The sequence below is a fragment of the Melopsittacus undulatus genome, chromosome 4 (genome assembly GCF_012275295.1).
Source record: "Melopsittacus undulatus isolate bMelUnd1 chromosome 4, bMelUnd1.mat.Z, whole genome shotgun sequence".
NCBI lineage: Eukaryota > Metazoa > Chordata > Aves > Psittaciformes > Psittaculidae > Melopsittacus > Melopsittacus undulatus.
In genome coordinates, this window is record NC_047530.1 from 72,847,321 (window position 1) to 72,867,333 (window position 20,013).

The 20,013-nt window shown below is 39.4% G+C and overlaps 1 protein-coding gene across 4 annotated transcripts in view; it reads right to left on the reverse strand.

Moving 5' to 3' along the window:
• Nucleotides 1-20,013, reverse strand: part of GALNT13 (polypeptide N-acetylgalactosaminyltransferase 13) — a 126,140-nt gene that overhangs the window by 29,471 nt on the left and 76,656 nt on the right. For all 4 annotated transcript variants that reach the window (XM_031053290.2, XM_005153735.3, XM_031053289.2 and 1 more), the window contains one exon: nucleotides 12,111-12,291. In XM_031053290.2, coding sequence (XP_030909150.1) covers nucleotides 12,111-12,291 — 181 coding nt within the window. The remainder of the gene's footprint in view (nucleotides 1-12,110; nucleotides 12,292-20,013) is intronic.

A 20,013-nucleotide genomic window follows, 5' to 3' on the forward strand; every position in this document is an offset into this window, starting at 1 on the left:
CTACGCACATCTGCCCATAGTTTAGCTTTGGAAGCCTGTATTATTTTGTACAGAAGCCAGCTCATTATCCAAGGTGCTCCCTTTAAATGAGAAATCTAAGAACCAAATTGAAGGCCAGGGGAGACCTCCAGAGATGGAGATAGTTTAGTTTGATTTTTGCTTTTTCACCACCAAAGCAGTATTCAAAATTATGTGTTCCACAGGATTGAAGATGGCAAAGAGCTAAACTAAAAATGAGTCTGCAACACCCGGGTGCCTGGTTTGGCACACATGACAGAGAAGCAATGAGAACACTTGCCAACAATTTTGGAAAAATACTAGTTGCTGTATTAATATGATTCAACCGGTGCCGGGGAGGATGCTTCTCTCCAGCACAGTGTGTTGCCTTGCATCCAAGGAGCCAGAGGGTGGCTGCCAGCAATTTGTGGCATGAGAGAAAAGCTCCATCCCTTACAGACAAGGGCTGAGCATAGGCAGGTCCTGCAGTGCTACAATACAATCCAGGAAATTTAACATGTAATGCTCTAGGCTTCTAAAATCAAAGGACTTTCATGTTCTGTCTGTATCAAAAGCAGACATACTAAATGGGAACACATGTATTTTCTAATTATTCAAAACATTGATTTCTTGACATGTCTTATTTATATTACCAAAAACCACACATAACTCATTAATAAGCAAAATAAATAAAAAATGTGCTAACTAAAAAAAAAAAACAACACCACCACCCAAAATCACCACCTTCCTCCCTCTTTCTGAGGGGTTCTTGTATCCACTCACGAGCAATTTAAGATTAATATAGGTAGTGGATTTCTAACATAAAATACAGTATGGAATGAAGATTCTGAACGTCTCATGGGAAAACTTCAGCTATATAAGCTTGGAGAAAATCTGCTTACAATTTCTAACATAAAGAAAATAAATTACCATTCCAGAAAAAGAGTCAATATTAGCAACATTTCTGCAAATAAACTGTTGCATGACATTGTGTTGCACTTTTAAAGCTTATTCTATTTCAAAAGATTAACACTTTAAATGTTGTTTTATCCTATAAACATACCAGCATTGCATGTTACTTATACACACGTATTTTAGAGAGACAGAGGATAATTAACTCTTACATTACCAATTTTGTCCAGACACTAAAGCAAAAAATATCGATTTTACTTAAACAGGTATCAATGGGAACATTATTATGGACAAAATGAATCCTTCATTAAGATGTTTCTCTGGACTGTATCTTAGGAAAGCTTTTAAGAGAGGCAGAGTTGAAAAGAAACCTCTGACTTTACCTTTGACCACCCAGCACTAAAGCGTAAATGTTAAATAGTAAAATTGAGGTACTAGAAGAATTTTGACCAAAAAAAAAAAAAAAAAAAAAAAAAGAAAGAAAGAAAAGTAAGTGTTCCTGGTAAATTTTGTCCTTTTGACTAACATGTAAGTGTAACAGAAGTGAAACCTGTGCTTTTGGGGCTGTAACAAGGCTAGAGCTGATTTAAGTTATAAGAGTGTGCACGTAAAACAATGCATTTTGGTAGCTGGAGAAATTACTAAATACCTTCACTAAAGACCATTACATTCATGCTGTTTTCAAATTGAAACATCAGGCTTCTATTGACATTCAGTGCACTAAGACTAAACAAGTAGGTCAGCCTATCTCTATTTTGTTGATATCTTAAATAAGTCTCATTTTGAACATCCATATGCCTCTTCAGAACAGGATTGTTTCCCAACTCAGAAATGTTATAGATAGAATCAAAGCCAGCCTCTCTCCTCAGGGTATTCAAATACATGTTTTGTATTACCCGCTATTTCAATATTGGTTATGATATGCATGAGGGTATTATTTTTCTTATTCCATTTACATTACAGGTAAAGTAATAACCGTTTTCTTTCAACTCTTCCATATCAGCTGAAAAGCTACATTAAATCATTAGAGATTTGTAATACAGCCCACAGGTGATACCATTAGGAAAAAGTAATCTAAGGTGGCTCTGGTTGGCTGGCAATGATCTGCCAATCCACTCTTTATGCTCCTCCATTTTATTACAAATTTAATAAAAAGATCTTTGTAAATATCAGTGCTATAAATGACACAAAAGATAAAACACGAATCTCTTGATTCGTGTATGTTAATTACACAGGAGCACTTATGGATTTGTTGATCTACAAATGTAATCTTTCTTTTTTTTCTAAAAAATAAAATGCACACAAAAGAGGGATCACATCTAAGAGGCCAGGTTTTAAGCTCCTTTCTAACCACAGCTTTAGGTTAGGACTGTATTAACAAGCCAAGACCTTTGGAACAACTACAAGAAAGGAACACCCAAATTCTTGCACCTCTTCTCATAAGTACATTTGAATTAAATCAAGCTAGACAATCCAAGAAACTAAGTCAAGCATTATTAATTCTCAAGCAGTTGCTGCTTTTAATAACAGAGCATTCGGTAAGTCCTGACCTTTCTTTCTACAAACATTCCCTGTGGGAAAGCATCCATGGCACTTCACTGCCTTCTGTCACAAAACTAATGTGCAAAGAGGCTGGTACACTGGAGATGAACATCTGTGATGGAAAGCGGGGGTAATCTCTTGTTAAAAATCAGAGTTTGTTGATCCAAGGAGTGGGAAGCTGTACAAGGAAGGGCTGAGACACAAAGCGTGTTCAGCCTAGAGAAAAAGAAGGCTCAGGAGAGGCCTTATCACTGTGTTCTAGTATTTAAAGGGTGGCTATAAAGAAGACAGAGACTCCCTGTTTACAAGGAATCACATGGAGAAGACAAGGGATAATGGGTACAAGTTACTTCTGGGAACATTCCTACTAGATACAAGAGGAAAACTTTTCACCATGAGAACAATCAGCCATTGGAATAATCTCCCCAGGGAAGTGGTGGAGTCCTCAAAGCTGGACACTTTGAAGATCTGGCTGGAAATGGTGCTTGGACATCTAGTCTAGGTCATCCTTTGACAAGAAAGGTTGGATCAGATAACCCTTGAGGTCCCTTCCAACATGCTATTCTATGAGTCTATGAATGATAGCCAAGTATTATACAAGGAAATGTCAGCCCCTGCAGAACAAAGCTGTTCCAGCACCCACTGCAGCAACCTCCTAGGCAGCTGCTCCTTCTTGAATGGTAAAAATAAATTTCAGTAGAGTAAGACCAACCAGAAATGGGATCAGGGTGAAGGCTTTCAGATAAGTAATTCGTTCAGCTATTCACTTTTATTCCTTTTCCACATTACTCAGTATTTTTGGTCACTCTTAACCATCAAGTGGTGTTTGAAGAGCATTATTTATTTTTACATTGCTACATTTGATTAATTACATTAGCTGGGTGAACCTGACCAGCCAATCAAAGACTGAAGGACCCACGAGAGTCCACCTGGATCACCTGGGAGGAGTAGGGATGGGAACAACATGATGTCCTTGGACTTAACCACAAGACAGCCCCATCCATCCTTACATCTCCTCTCCTGCCAGTGCTGCAGCATCCCCTCTGCAGAGCACAGGCACACAGCCTCAGAAATCACCCCCAGTTTTAGCACAGCTCTTCATCTCAAGACACCTTCTCACCTACCTGTGAGGAAAATCTGTGTGTATATACAGACACATACCATTTTTAATTGAAAAGGAACAGTGACTAACACTACAAATATAAGTAACTTGCAGCACAATTGCTTTTAGTAAATTTTTTTTGTTTTTTTTTTCTCAATCACAGAAGCTCAGTAAGCAAGGGCTATCAATATGATTCACGTTTTCAATACTAGTATCTTAAATATAAGCTGAGAAGCTATAGAAGAAAGGTATTTTTTGGATTCAGGAAGCTGTAGCTCAGCAGTTGCTGCACTGATTCTCCTCCTAGAGGTACCACAGTAATGGTCTCTCCAAGCAATTTCCTATACATACAAACTCAACAATTCTGGCACTTAAGAGTACCTACATGAATGGACTCACATTTGTCAAGGGCAGAATTAACACATGGTCTGAGACTGAGTAACCGTGAGAAACTTCTACCCTCATCTATGATGCATTCAGCCCTACAGCTGGTTGAGCATAGTTCCCAATCCCTTTGGGAACTATGATGCTGAAAAGTTCTATTAAATTTTGTACTTGCTTTCTTCCTCCATCCTTTTTCCTTTTCTTTATCCTATTCCTCTTTCCCCCCCCCCTCCCCCCTTTTTTTTTTCCTTTTTTTTACCCCATCAGATGCATTTCCTACTCATCGCAGACTACAGGAGCAGTCCAATTCACAGTGCAGCGCTTTGCTCCCCCAGAAAAATCCTCCTCTTTCTGGGTGAATGCTTTTCTAACCAAACCAGCACACAACTCAGCTGTCGCACAGGCGTCCAAGGACGGCCACATGTATTTCATTGCAGGATCATAACATCACAGGTTAAATGAAGTTATTCTTGAATCAGTGGGCTTGCAGCTCTGCCAGTCCGCTAGCACTAAAATGCAAAATAGGTAAGGGAAGAGGGAAAATGTTTTATCAAGAGCTCTTGTTTCCTAAATTGATACAGTCATTATCAACCTAATTATATAATTACACTTGAAAGGAGGATTGCACATCATCTGCTGGGTAAACCCAAGTAAAACACAAGCACTTATCTTGTAATCCCAAATTAAAATCATGAAGTACTATATTTAAATTCTCAGTAATGCTTTAAACAAAGTGCTCCAAAACTAATGTAACTTTGCATTTTAGCCTGACTTTAACAGACTATGTAGGAGATGGGAATTGAATACTAACTGATTATTAAGAAGATAAAGTGGTTTAGCAATGCACTAAGTGATTGGAGAAATGGTACTATTATGTGCATTATCTTTTTCAGCTGACTGTGCAAATGCAGGCCTATTCTGAGCATGTAATTATTTCCATTCAATTATTAGATACTGTATTTTAATGCATAAATTGACATAACTGCCTACATTTAGGAATATACAAGCTGAACGGAATAAGATGTGCTGGAACAACTTGAAAAAGGAGTGAGGCTGATAGGAATACTGTGCTGTGGGACTGGAACAGGCTGAAAAGGAACCTACATGGCACTCCATCTAAGTACATGCAGACACGCTTACAGGTGTTGGAAACAATAAAATAAGACAAATGTTTTTGCATATGAGAAGAAGATATTGGTGCACAAGGGCAAGGGACAAGGGACAGGACAAGGGAGAATGGCTTCAAACTGAACACAGGTATCAGGAAGAAGTTCTTCCCTGTGAGGGTGGTGAGGCACTGGCACAGGTGGCCCAGAGAAGCTGTGGCTGCCCCATCCCTGATAGTGCTCAAGGCCAGGTTGGATGGGGCTTTGAGCACCCTGGTCTAGTGGAAGATGTCCTTGTCTGTGGCAGGGGGCTTAGAACTAAATGAACTTTTTGTCTCATCCAACCCAAACCATTCTGTGATTCTATCTTAACAGCAAAGAACTACTGCCTTGCAGTCTGGCATTGCATTGAGCACATTTTGCCTCAGTGGGATGAAGCTGGCCATTTCCCTTTGGGGCACTTTGCATTCCCAAGCAGTAAAGAAAAAACACTTTGCAGTCAGAAAACTGTGATGATTTGTACCGCTTTGGGAGAAAAGTCAGTTACTCTGCACAGATTTAACCTTATCCTAAATGAGACAGGCTTTGTGGTGCTGGGGATGTCAACTGTAACTTCGGCAACCATGCAACCATAGAATGGGATGGATTGAGTTGGAAGGGACCTTAAATACACAACACTCAGCAGCTCTTCAATTTTTTGGAACAAATTCATAAATTCCTTTCCTGAAACAGGCATTTCCTTTAATCCCATTTGAAATGTATCTGGCATTTCTGACACTTTTTAAGCTCTCCTGAATTATTTGGTGCATAGTTTCAGACTGCAATCATGCTGCAGACCCTTAGCCTCCTAATTTGCCAAGAAAAAATCAAACCTCTCTATCGAACGCAGTATTTCTACTAAAACAAAAAGGTAAAAGGTCCTTAATACGATTGGTTTTTGTCATCTTACTCTCAGTTTTCAAACCCACAGCCGTCTCAGCAGAGTGTTCACAATCCTGGGGCTGTACTCCAGACAGAGAGCAAAGCCACTCTTCACTCCAGAAGACACAGTGCAAATAAAACTACATTGCTTCCCCACACATCAATGACAAATGACACAAATAGAGTATTTGTTCTACAAGACCTGTTCCTCCAACCTCTTACCCTGTCAGAAATTAACCATTATTTTAAACTCAAAATACTTTGCACAGTTTTTTTTTCTTTCTTTTTTTCAAATATATATAGGATGTTTACCCTAATCCAGCCAAATCCAGCACACATGTATTTAAAATTCTGGTTTCAAACTCATCTGAGCACATGGCATGAACAAACTGGCAACACACAGGATGATCAAATTTAAAGGTAGCAGAAATAAGATTCTATTCTTGCCCACACTTAGCTTCTACAAAGACAAGGGAAGGCAGCAATTTTAAATATGCCTAAGACCACAGAAAAAAAATCAGCTGGGCTCTTCTTCAGCAGTTATATTTTTACATGCAGACAGCCATAAAACAGCTAACCAGAACTCAACTGATCAAGACTTTTACCTTGAAATACAATTACAGAAGGTGTGCATCCTAATTATGATGAGAGATATATTTAACACAAAACCATTGTGAGCAACCATCCGTTCTTCTTAGGACATTATCTAAGAAATCAGATTAATCAGGTCTCAGAGGAGAACTGGGTAGACGAGTGTGTGCTGATGGATAATAACTTCAGAGACCTAGTTACTAAAATACAACTTTCTTTGTTCTCCAACAGAATTATCGGGAGATCTGTTTTTCAGATTAATAAACTAAGAGAAATTTGTGCCAGACAAAAGGATAAAAAAGCAGTCTTACTTGGAACAATTTCTGACATTTAGAAATGACCTAATAAAACAATCTATTATTTCCTATGCATTTTTATTGAGATTTTTTTTGTTTAAATGTTATTAATTTTATTCTCTAAAGCCCCTAAGTACCTTTCTCCTCCATTTGCTTCTTAATCCCAGGGAACATCATCATCACACTTTAATCATTAATTGATATAGCATATTCATAAATAACTTAAAAAAAGATCAAAATATATGAAGGAGACTTACACCGAGATTTTTTTCCAGTGACTGAAGCAGCAACAGACATTACATTTTGAGTTAAAGAAATCCTGTCCTGCCAACACCATTATTACTGACCCAATTTCACCCTTTATTTCAACAGAATTTTGTCCATAGGTTCTCTATTTGAATTTGGTATCATAATCTTGTGCAAATATGCAAATGTGTAACTGTATAAAGGAGAGAGTACATTTAAAACTACTAAATTTCTGCTGATTTGTGCTCATATCAGAAGCAAGTAGCAGTTTTGTTCATAGAAAGAAAACTAATAACAATAATTACAAAAAACACAGTCACATTTCATCCTAATTTTTCTAACAAAAAGAAACTGTTTCATTAAAAATCAGCATAAAACCCCAAATATTTTATGCTGTGCTGGCTCCACAGTTGTACCTATAAATAACAATTGCAAGCAAATGACCTAGGAATTACTGAGTTGTACCCTGCGGTTAGGAGCGGTGAAGCTGAGCCATCAGGATAACCTGGGGGTGTGGAAGGCACATCCCCCTCCCTCACTCCCTGCACAGTCCTGCACCTGGAGCCAAAACATTGCAGGGTACATTTGATTGCTTATTATCTTCCCATCTTTTCAGATGGAGTCTGCATTTTTAGAGCCACCGTGGCATCGTATCAGTACAAAAGAATGGGCAAAATGATCCCAGCCAGGTGCCAACCTGGGGAAATTTTGATAGAGAAACTGATAAAGAAATATTCTCCTCAGGCGGAGGGAGAAAAAGGATGCTTCATGCAGTGGCCTTCCTTCCCAAAAGAATTGCTGTGGAAAGCTATATTTGCAATGCATGGTATCTCACTGGATGGCAGTACTGAAAAATGGTTCATTAAAGATAGCCCTGCATTTATATCTATGCATAGAAGCCTAAATTAAAATGGCCTACGGCAAGAATTGGTCTTCCTTCATGGGAGAAAGGATGTCTTCTCACCTTGGAAACCAGCTGATGAAATGCAGGATACAGAGCCTAATATTGGACATCCAAGTTGAAAAATGTCACTGAAAAAATCCTCCCCCACTGCTTGCTGAAACCTAGGAAATTGTGAAGGCAGCCGCAAAATTATCCCAAGTGGTTTCACAAGCTCCTAACACAATAGGAAATAATCTGCAATTTCTGTCCCAGGTACAAGTGCTGGGACAGAAAGTTCAAAATGCAGGCTTTCTAGACAGGGCTTCACAATGGCTTCCGCCATCAAAAGCATCTGCACAGAGCTCCAAATGTCCAAACTGGGCATTTTCCACCCAGCTGAATGGCAGGATACTAGCCAGTTTAGATGACACATCAGTATTCACAACTCTTCCAAACCTAGAGAGCATCCATCTGCCCATCCATCCCCCTGACAGAAGAGGGCCACAACAAGTAACTCCCTCCTATATCTGCACCACACAGACAGCTCCAGACTGGAACCAGCAGCAGAAAGGATGAAGGTCCCGATTTACACCATCTAACACGTTCCTCAGCCACTTGCAAACTAGATCTCATATTTCAACAATTTAGACCTGCAGAGGTACCACTGCATCACTCCATTTCATATGGCAGTTTGCAACAGGGTATTTCCTATTGCCACTTTCCTGAGTTTTTATTTCTTTTAATGGGGTGGTTCCAAATTAAACTATTGTATTGTATTCTGACACATCAAGTCATCAAAGAAGAAGAGCAGGGGAAGTCTGTAGTCAAGGTGTTGCTCCAGCTTTTGCAGATGAGCTGGAGAATTAGTCAAGCCAGTCAAAGGCAAGCTTGAATCAGATATATTTTTCCATGGTTTTTTTTTAATTTCTCCATCCAAACTTAACCTTTTGCTCAGCTCTAAATTCCTCACTTCCAACACTCAGCATCTCAGGGTAAATTCTGTGGAGAAAAGGATTTTTAAAACAAATTAATAAAATAATAAAGATCAAGCCCTATAAGGAATCCTACCGTAAACAAAGGGGCCCTGAATTAGAAGGGTCTGAAACAAAGAGAAAAGCAGTGGAAGAAAGAACAATCTTTCTGATCCAGGATTTGGAGTGTTGTATTTAGGAATTTGAAAATTAGAACATAACCAATTTGGAAACTTTTTTAACTGAAATGTGAGCACTGAAGCTATTTCAACAAGCACTCTTTAAAAGTGGAATTTTAAAATTATCTTGCCATGCATATCACTATTCTAGTTGCCTCTGAATACATTTTGCTAATATCTCATTTTAAATGTATTGTACTTTAAATACGCATTAGTAGGGTGCCTTTAGAGCTTCAGCTCACCTAAATGCTTTAATCAGCCCTAAAAAACTCGCTCTCAAGGCAGAACATAAAAGCAAAGGGAATGCAATGTATTCACCCCACACACTACATGCTGAATGTACATTGTTAGTACTTGCATGCCTCACTCATAAGAAAATATATGCTTTCAGGGTACATTATTAGAAATGTATTTAGCTCAACAAAGAAGAACTTAATAAGGGAGAACTGAATTAAAGAATGGCTAATCCCCTGTGATATATTTATGGCTGGAACTTGACTGCATCTTACATGTGTTTTGAATTCACTTTTAGACCACATTAGATATTCATTTGTCAGTGTTATATTTATTTTCTCCAATTTTTTCTTTCCTCTTGTAGGAGAACAGAAACCAATTACGCTAGAAACAGACAAATTTTATCACGTACCCTACTCCTTCAGCTTTATTTGGGCAGATATAATTAAAAGGGACACAGCCCTCCCTATATCACACAAAGTTGAATTTCCGTTATTTAAGAGGACCCTGTCAACATGGTTATTTTTTACTTGTGGTATGTTTTTTGTTGAATTTTGTTAAACCCAGTACAAGTGAAATCCATGGTGCACTCCCACGAGGTGCAGCACATGATGCCTGTGCAGTCAGCACCGTGAGAGGTGACAAACACCCGCAGCTTTAATAGCAGACCTGTTCCTCCAGACCAAGGCAGCAGCTTGTCCTCACTGTGACTCAGAAGCAGCACAGAGAGCAGAGGACAAACAGGATCTGAACGTACCAATGGCTTCTGGAGACCCTGTTCTGCCCTCCAGGAAACCCACTGCCACCACCACAGTATGAAACGTGGGCTGGTGATGGATGGTACACCTCACTGGCTAGTTTGACTCTTGTTACTACAGGTCCTGAACTCAGGAACACTCAAGTTGTCTTCCCTGGTTTCATCCCTCCTACCCGACAAAGAAACTTTTCCCCATTGGCTGCTTGCTGGAGAGAACAGAATTCCTTTTCTTTGAGGAGACCAGCCATTCCTCCATAGGTTTTCCATGCTGTTGCCCCTATTGCCAGAACAGCACAAAGAGATGTACCAAACAAGGTATCTGAAAAAGACACAGGAGATCTGTCTGCACCTCTCTCCTCTATGATGCGATGGCCCTTCCTGCAAGCTGGAGACAGAGCCATGTGAATGCTTCCCAAAAGCACTCAGTGTCTACCCAAACATCTGACTGATGGGGATCACCATTCTGATGACTTTCTTTTTTTTTTTCCTAGGAATTGTTTCATGCTTGTATCTTGTGATTATATACACATTTATTTTTTTTATGGTTCTATGGCTTTTGGCTTGATAAGGGCTTTCCAAGACAGAATATTTTATGAGCACATACTGTGACAGCCACAGCACATGCAATAACCCATGCAGAATACAAGACTCTTCTGACTTCACAGCTTGTAATTGCATGTTGGCACATAATGATTGACTGAGGTGTCTTAAGCCTCTGGAAAAATCAAAGCACCAAAACAGCTTGTGGAAACAAGTGGGTCTGAAGCCAGAATGAGCTGAGGTTTAACAACAGTAAGTTGTGCTGGAGATGAAACACAAAACTCATATGGATAACAATGTGATCTGGGGTTCAATGCTTGGAAAAAAGTTTAAAGATGGAAGAATGGAAAAATTTTCCCAGAGCAGAAAACAAAATAACAACAACAGCTTACATCGTCTATGGCTACTCTCTACCACAGACATTTTAAGTAATAATTTATAAATACAATGAAAAATAACTGGCTTTCATATATGGGGCATTGTATGTTCTGGCTTTTGAACTGAAGAAATTGAGGTTTTATTAACTGTATACTTGTGAGGTATCAGTAAAACTGTTGGGAGTAAAAAACCTACCCAGAATAGCTTTCTCTTTTATATGCAAATCCTTAGAAGAAAAGTAACATTATAAAGTAGATTACACTTAATTTTTAATCTATTTCAGCCAAATAAAGCTAAATAAAACTACTGGTCCCGATGTATAGAAAGAAGAGGCTTAGCTGAAAATGCCTGTTTTAAGAGGTTGGCTGTGAACAAAGGTCCAAAATAGTCTTTACCAGAAAGCCAGCACTGAAAGTACATACTCTTTTTTCCTGATCACGGCACTCTTTAAAAGTTTTTGTTTCTTGTGTTTGATTAGAGAGAAAAAAAAAATAAAATTCTGTGTTTAATAAAAATTGAATTGTCTCCAAGCCTAATTTTTCAAGTGAACAGCTGAATTGTGTGCTGTGCCCTGAAGGGCTGCTCCTTCCCTTTAAGTGGCCCAGAGCACCTCCGCCATCCCTCCCACTTATGCCTCTGAAGGTAATTTCAGGGATCATCCCTTCAGGGATCATCCCAATGATCCAGTCAAATTCTGCATCTCAGACTAAACGGGTCAAAGAGCATTCCTACTTGGCTGCAAACTAACATTATGAGAATAATGTTCTGGAACCAAAAACCTTATGATCTTCAGGAGAGAAGGAACCTTAACTAATACTTTTATCATGTTGTCCAGGTCTCAGTTGGGATAGTGTAAATTTTCTTCCTAAGAGAAGAGGATATGTAAGGTTTTGACATATGGAAAGGACATTTCCTTGAATTTTGAAAGCACTTTTGCGGCTATGTCTCAACTTCTAGTACATATGTGTGCATACATATGTCTACAATTACCTGTATGTGCCTTACATTTATATTTCCCTTTTTTCCAGACAGCTTTACAGATCGTAATATCACCAGAAAATAATTTCTTACCTGGGGATATTATATAGAAGAAGTCCTTAAACTCATCCATCCAGACCTCTGCCAGTCTCCTGTTGTTCTTGTTGATGACGTGCCCCGTGCCACCAGGGAAGGTGTAAGGTGTTGCCTTTCGGAAAACGTGGCCAACATGCGAGCAGGTGACAATCTCAAGGGAGCCACCACACTGCCAAATCTGAAATGAAAAGATGCAGAAAACACTGACTAAAACAAATACAAACCACAATGTGTTTACAGCAGGAGGGTCTCTGACAGATGGGCTAGCACCTATCTCCCTATTTATCTCCCGAGGAAATTTCAAAATTCAAAATTTCAAAGTTTAAGGGGAGCAGCAGTGGCAAACTCTTGACAGCAAGGAAAGTGCCAGACTTAACTGCAATGTGAAAGCTTGTGTGAATGGTTCATCTGGTTCCATGTCCCTACAATGTAAACATGCACAAAGCCCACCTCAGAAAGGTGTCAGAACAGATTTAATGTAGGGTATGTATACTATCTATATTTGAATTTTCCAGGTTTTCATATTTCATAGAATCACAGAATACCGGTTTGGAAGTGACCTCAAGGATCCTCTGCTCCAACCTTTCTAAGCAAAGCATGACCTAAACTAGATAGCCCAGCACCCTGTCCAGCTGAATCTTAAAAGTGTCCAACACTGAGGAGTCCACCATTTCCCTGGGGAGATTATTCCAACAGCTGCTTGTTCTCAGTGTGAAAATTTTTCCTCTTGCGAGGAAAGAAACAAATAAAAACTTTTACATACAAATATATGTATTCTTTCAAAGCAGAAATATGTTCATGACCATCATGAGCAAAGGCAGATCTTGGTTGCTATCACAGACAGCAACAGAAAGCAGCAAGCACAGGTACTCTGAACATCACAGAACCGCATAAGTGAAACAGATGCAAAACGCATCTTCTCTGGTTCACATGCTGGTAAGTACTGTGATCTACTCAAAAAAAAAAGAAAAAAATACAGACAAAGAAGATAATTTGGTAAACTTCTAGATGCAAACTGTCCCTGTCCACTACTGGAAAATCTATTCTCTGAGTAAGCTCAGTGCATTCACTAGCTGCATAAGTATAAAAAAAACCCCAACATATAATCCTGGACTTTAGTGCCTGGTTATTAAATGAAGGAATTTATTTCTCTGTGAGATCACTAGTCTTGGTATGATATGCCTCTGTATATTAACCGCTGTTCTGCAAGCTCCCATCTTTCCAGCCTCTGAAAAGAACTAGAGAAGATACTAAGGATGGCTGAATGACCAAGTTTGCAGAACCGGAGGCTGAACACAGGCAGCCAGGTGAGCAACAGGGAAAAGCGAAGCGTACAGGGTACAAGTTTTGCTGTTCCACCAGACAAGATCAATTTCTTAGGATTTACTCTTCTCTAAGGTTCACTGACATTTTGGCATAAACAATGGTATCAACAACTGCCCAGCGCCATATTTAGGCTTGTCCCACCCTCTGTTTTGCTCTCGTCCTAAGCAGCCATCAGGACTAAAATTTACAGTGCCTCTGGTAATAAGATACAGAATTTAAGAACCATTGGGTGTTTTAAACAGGAATGCCAGTACTGTCTTGTAATTAGAGCTCCTCGACACAGACATAAGTTACCATAGTAACTTAAGCAGATTTTATTTAATTAGGGCTAAATCCCTTTATATAATTTCATTAGTATGCTAAGTGAAGTACTCTGCTGGGATGAGCAATGACAACATCAAAATATTCTTATATTTAACATCTTGCGTTTTGCAGCTCAGTGACAACTAGTTAGTTCAGGTGAACCTTCAAGTTGATGGATGCCAGCGCACATGTGATGGTACCAAACAGAAGCATGCATTACAATGGAAATATGCACTACTAATATGTTCACAGAGTAACCTGGGGTAATTCAGCAGAAAGGGCAGTAATGAGCAGATGCTTTGTCAGGTGAGCTCTAACCCACAGTCTCTGGAGACCAGCATCCCCCCAGTCACTGTTGCTGTTCCCCTATCTCGCCCTGGCAGGAAATTCCTCCCTCCCTACTAATTTTTTTTTAAGTATGTTCCTGTACATTTTTAAGCCCTTTTTGGCTGTCCTTGGTACAATCTGCTATCTATTACAGTTCTCATAGGAATGTGGATGAACCTGCACACTGTTTAGAAGAAAAGGACTTTTATCTTTTCAGTAATATTTTAAAAACCCCAAACAAATCAACCTGGTTTGGGAGGAAGTGACCTCAAAGATCACCCAGTTCCTAGTTCATGGTTGCTCAAAGGCCCATCCAACCTGGCTTTGAACACTTCCAGGGACAGTGCAGCCACAGCTTCTCTAGACATTGTCCCTCATACTTTGCTATTGAAGAACTTTTTCCAGACAGCACCTCAACTCAGATATTCAGTATCCTCTAGAAGCCTTTTACTGACACTGCTGACTGTTCCATGTAATGCTCCAAGAATTTTTGAGGGAAACTGTCATTAAAATTTACTATAGTCTTTTTCATTTTAACATTCATTGTATTTTTTTGATCCAGCAGAATTTCCAGGGATAGAATTTACTTGATCCTATAGATTGGGCAACAGGTATTTCCAATGAACTGTATCTTTCCTCCAACATGCCTAGATGTTTCAAGACATGGCAACAATTTTATGAATTATTACTTTACTATAATCCATCTAGTTATCTTGGTTGTCTCCTCCTACAAAAAGAGCAGCAAAGGGAGCCAGTGTCTCCCACCAAACTGCTACACCAAGACTTGCTGCCTACCAGCCCTGCCCCTAAAAACCTCTGCAAGTCCATGAATTCCCCCCAAATCATATATTCTTCCAACCACAGCATTTCAATCATACTTCAAAAGTGTCTCCCTGCATCTTTCAACCCAGCACATTTTGCAAGTTTACTCCCCACCTTTTGTGGAAAGCTATTTAGTGGAAAAACAAACAAACAAAAAAAGAAACCAACAACATCCAGCTGCAACTTTACAGTGGAGAACCTCTTAACTGTCCCCAGCCTGATATCTTCAGCACTAGCTGTTATCCCACCCACTAGCTCATTTCAATCCATCCCTTCCTGACTAAGGAGATCATTTCCAGAGTGCCACTTACTGAAATGTTTCAGTGAAGAAAAGACCCAGCAGATTTGCCCCATTTCCTAGGTCTGGAAAATTAGATCTTTATAATTTAACTTTCCACTTGATACAAACTCATTTTCTATTTATCCTTTTGCTTACAAATACTTATTCCTTCAGTGTTTGTGGCAAAACATCGCACACAATAGAATTAAAACTAAGGCTTGTATATGCTCATGTAATTTATCTATTTTTAAATAGAGGCATGAGTTATTTAGAGTTGCCTTTGATTTCATAGACATTTTAATACCATTCATACTACTGCATAGAATGAGTGCATTAAACTCTGTCTAATCTCTGAGCAGCCTGGGCACTTGTCATCTACCTGTATCAAGAAAGGAAACATCACACCCCGTGACTTGTCCTATACAGGTGAATCTCTTCAGCCTGCATAAAGCAAGTCCTATCATTTTCTCCCGTTTTGTCGGCACTTTCTGTTCCTTAGCACAAGGCTGTGACTGCCTGTTGCCAGCAGCGCTGGTGTAGTCACAGCTCCAGCAGTGTCAGTAGACACCTACACCTGATGGAGATGGAACCATGGCATGGGCAGGGATTCTGGGTGAGCCAGACACAGGACAACACGCAGCCCAACACCCAGATGCTGGCACATCTGCAATTCAGCATTCTGCAATTAAACCCTATAAAGGGGAGTCTTACAAACAATGCTTCTGCACTACTGGTTATTGCCTCATGCTTGGGGGTATAATTTTGTTGCAAATGCCTTTGATGGCAAAATATGTTAAACTAATTCAAAAAGAAATATAAGACTCTTTAAATTTTAGATTAAAATAAAACTAAAGTTTCAGGCTGCAGAAACCAAAACACCAAAAGCAAATGCCTTACGTGTTAATAACTCTATTTACTTAATTTTAACAAACATTTCTTTATGTAGAGGGCTTCTATTGTTCCAAATATGTGTTTATGGATGATGGTTTTAGATTAAACATCAATCACACATATGCACAGATGAAAGCTATGGTAAAAAAATAATCCCCAAAGATTACTGCAGTTGGAAAGAATGTTAACACATAAGCACAGTTACGTTAAATGAGTTAAACTTGTTTGTTGCTATGCAGCGATGCATAAGTAATAATTAGGAAAAAAATCCCTGAAAACTCTAATACCAAATATCTCTGTAATGAAATCAGCTACAGGGGGGTTGGAACTAGATGATCTTTAAGGTCCCTTCCAAACCAAACCAATCTAGGATTCTGTGATCTTTAATATTTTCCCTATAAAAAGTGAGAATCCTGACATACCAAAAAATTAATGCAGTACGAAGAAAGGAAAATGTATCCTTTAAGTGTAAGTAAGTGCACAAACATATTTTAAGTACAATTTGTGAGCAAACTCTGATCCTAAAATTAATAAATACAGTCAAACAGCTAAGGAATACTGAAAATCAGAGAGATAGAGTTTCTCAATATGTTTGCCAGGTGATTAGGCATTCATATACCCAAAATTTCACTCACCCACATTTCAATGTTATGGTATACTTCTGATAATAATCTTACTCACATACATGCAACCTTTTCAGCCTCACCAGGAGTTATGCACTGTAATTACACAGTCATCCAAATCAACAGTTCTGCTAAAACTGTTTATTTAAACATGTTTAAATGCTCTCTTACACCTATAATTTTGCATCTGACTTGCATAGAGTCAGGTTGAAAAACTGCTATTAATAATCATTTGTGCATATTGGGAAAAGCTTAGAATCATAGAATGGTTTGGATTGGAAGTGAACTTTAAAAATCATGTAATCCAACCTCTGAGAAGAGCAAGATTACTTGGACTTCCATATCATAATTCTTAAAACAAAGATGAGGAAGGTGGGCAGATGAAGAGAAACACAGGATGAACAGGACATCAGCCAAAAAACAGTGACCACAGCTCAAAGATATAATCAGCATTATATAAAGAATACACTTCACAAACACTGTCTGTGTGGCCTGATTTATCACTTTACATCTAGTTCCATTTGCTATATTTTTACAGTTTGCTACTGCATATAAAGTACATCCAAACATTAAAACTTATATTATGAATGTTGCTAATGAAATATTTTCCAATAGCTCTCTTGATGTATCGTAATGTTGCAAATTCAGTAGGGAACAGAGGAAAGCAGCTTGAACACCTACAAAAAATGAGACCCCACCTGTAGTACTGCATCCAATTCTGGGGCACCCAAAATACAAAGGACATGGACCTGTTGAAGCGAACCCAGAGGAGGCCATGAAGATATTCAGGGAGGCAATTTGTAGATTTTTCAAGGATGCAGGAATTAGCAAAACAGGGGGTTTTGGTTTTGTTTTCTAAATACCAGACCAGCACCAAAACTAACCTGCTCCCATTCAATGATAAAAACATCCAGCGCAGTAAGAGCTCTAGGAATGTCTTTATAGCTGACATCTATTATAATATAGTTCCAAACCAGGATTTAGCATCAGTGGTTTACTGTCTGCAATGAGATATTCTGGAAACCTGCTGGATAATTGCAGGCTTGTAATGCAGCTGCTGGAGGAACCTCCCCAGCCACTTGGCAATCTTTGCTAGCAATTTTGTGCAGTTGTTTTACATCAGATTGTTTTTTAACTGCAGAGGCCTTGGCATTTTATCGATCCAGTCATACCTGATGTACTTGACTATATGTTTGGTTTTCTTTATAGATGAAGGCTCTAAAAACCAAGTAACAGCATCACAAGTCTGCCTGGCATTCCTATAGCAATTTCCAGGCACTGGAAGCATGTAATAATTTTATTTGTCTCTTGACACCGTGTCCTCTTATGAGACTCATGAAGTTCAACAAGGCCAAGCATAATATCCTGTACCTGGGTCTGAGCAATCCCAAGCACAAAGAGAGCAGAGACAGGACAGAGAACAGCCCTGAGGAGATCTTTGGTGCTGGTGGATGAAAAGCTCATCAGAATCTGGCTGTGTCCTTACAGGCCAGAAAGCCAACCAAATCCTGCGCTGCACCACCTGCATGGCCAGCAGGTCAAGGAAGGGATTCTCCCCCTCTGCTCCACTTTTGTGAACCACTTCCCAGAGGGCTGTGTTCAGCTCTTGGGCCCTCAACATAAGAAGGGCATGAACCTGCTGGAGCAAGTCCAGAGGAAGCCACAGAGATGCCCCGAAGTCTGAAGCACCTCTCCTATGGAGAAAGGCTGAGAGAGCTGGGCTTTTTCAGCCTGGAGAAGAGAAGGCTCTGGGGAGACCTTAGAGCAGCTTCCAGTGCCTAAAGGGTCCAACAAGCAAGCTGCAGGGGCACTTTTTACAAGGGTAAGTAAGGACAGGACAACAGGGAATGGCTTTAAACTGACAGGGGAGATTTGGATTAGATACTAGGAGGTTCTTCCCTGTGAGGGTGGTGAGGCACTGGCACAGGTTGCCCAGAGAAGCTGTGGCTGCCCCATCCCTGACAGTGTTCAAGGCCAGGTTGGATGGGGCTTGGAGCAACCTGGTCTGGTGGAAGGTGTCCCTGTCTGTGGCAGGTGGTTGGAACTGGATAGTCTTTAAGGTCCCTTCCAAACCAAACCATTCTGTGATTCTACAGTCTTCATTAGTCTGATGCACATGTTCCAGGCTCGTTTTTTCTTGAAGTGGGAAAATCTTCTGAAGACATAAGGTAATTTTTTCTAATATGATGCCCCAAAATTCATGGGCTTCCTCTCCTTGCTTCCCCCTACCCCTTAGTCTTAGCACATAACATAATTATGGCATAGCTGTTTCCCTGCTTTTATCACTAGGACTTTCTGCAGAGACCATGGCTATTGTTGATTTTCATCTTTGCACATATTTGTGACTGAGATTTTTAATTTAAACCTGAAATTAAGATCTCACGACAGTATTCTCACACAGATTTATGTAAGTCAAGCCCATCACTTGCTTACATAAGCATTGATTAGAATTGAAGTCCAACTGAAACAGGACTCATGCAATGATTATTTAGGGAAAGAAAAAGAAACACACACACACACACAAAAAAGAAAAACAGACCTTCAAGTGTTATTTTATATAAAATATAAATTACATAAATGCCGAGGAAGGAGAAACTGTACCAAAGGCAGAGGTACCAGCTCAACCTGCACTGCGCTTGACTGCAAACCCCAAATCATCCTGACCAGGAGCTGGCTGACCTGTGCCAGGAACCCCAATGAGTTTCTTATGCAGCTGTCAACAGCCAGAGCAGAACAGCCCAAGATGAAGACAGACTAACACCATTAAATTGCTAAACTTCTCAGGAAAGGCTTTCAAAATATACTAGTATTATTTGAGCAAGAGTATGCATTAAGAATATCCTATTTATGACATTTCTTCACCATATGCTGGAAGCCGAATGCATGCTCACATGCTGCTTTCAGCAGAAGATCAAATGTTTTCTGCCAAAACGAATCTATTATGTGAGAGAGCAGAAAAGAGCCATGGAATTGTAAATTATTTTACTCTGATGCACTTACAAGGCCTGACAGAAAAATTATCAATATTTGTATCTTTGTTAGAAAAGTAGCCACTGCCGAAAGGAGTCCATGTATTCTCCAATAATAGGGACTCTTAAAATTGCCTTGTTTGTCCCTCTGTATCAGAGCTGGTTTTTCAGGGATTATAATTTTTATGATGAAAGCCCTCTGTTCTTCCAAAAGGAAAGCTAAATATTTCAGACTACACTAACGTGAATGGGACCTTTCCACAGTAAAGACCCCAAACTGATGCTGCAAAAGGTTTTCTGTAAGTGATAACTAACACCAACAATAACACATTCCTTCAAAGTTCTCTCTGTCAGGATTT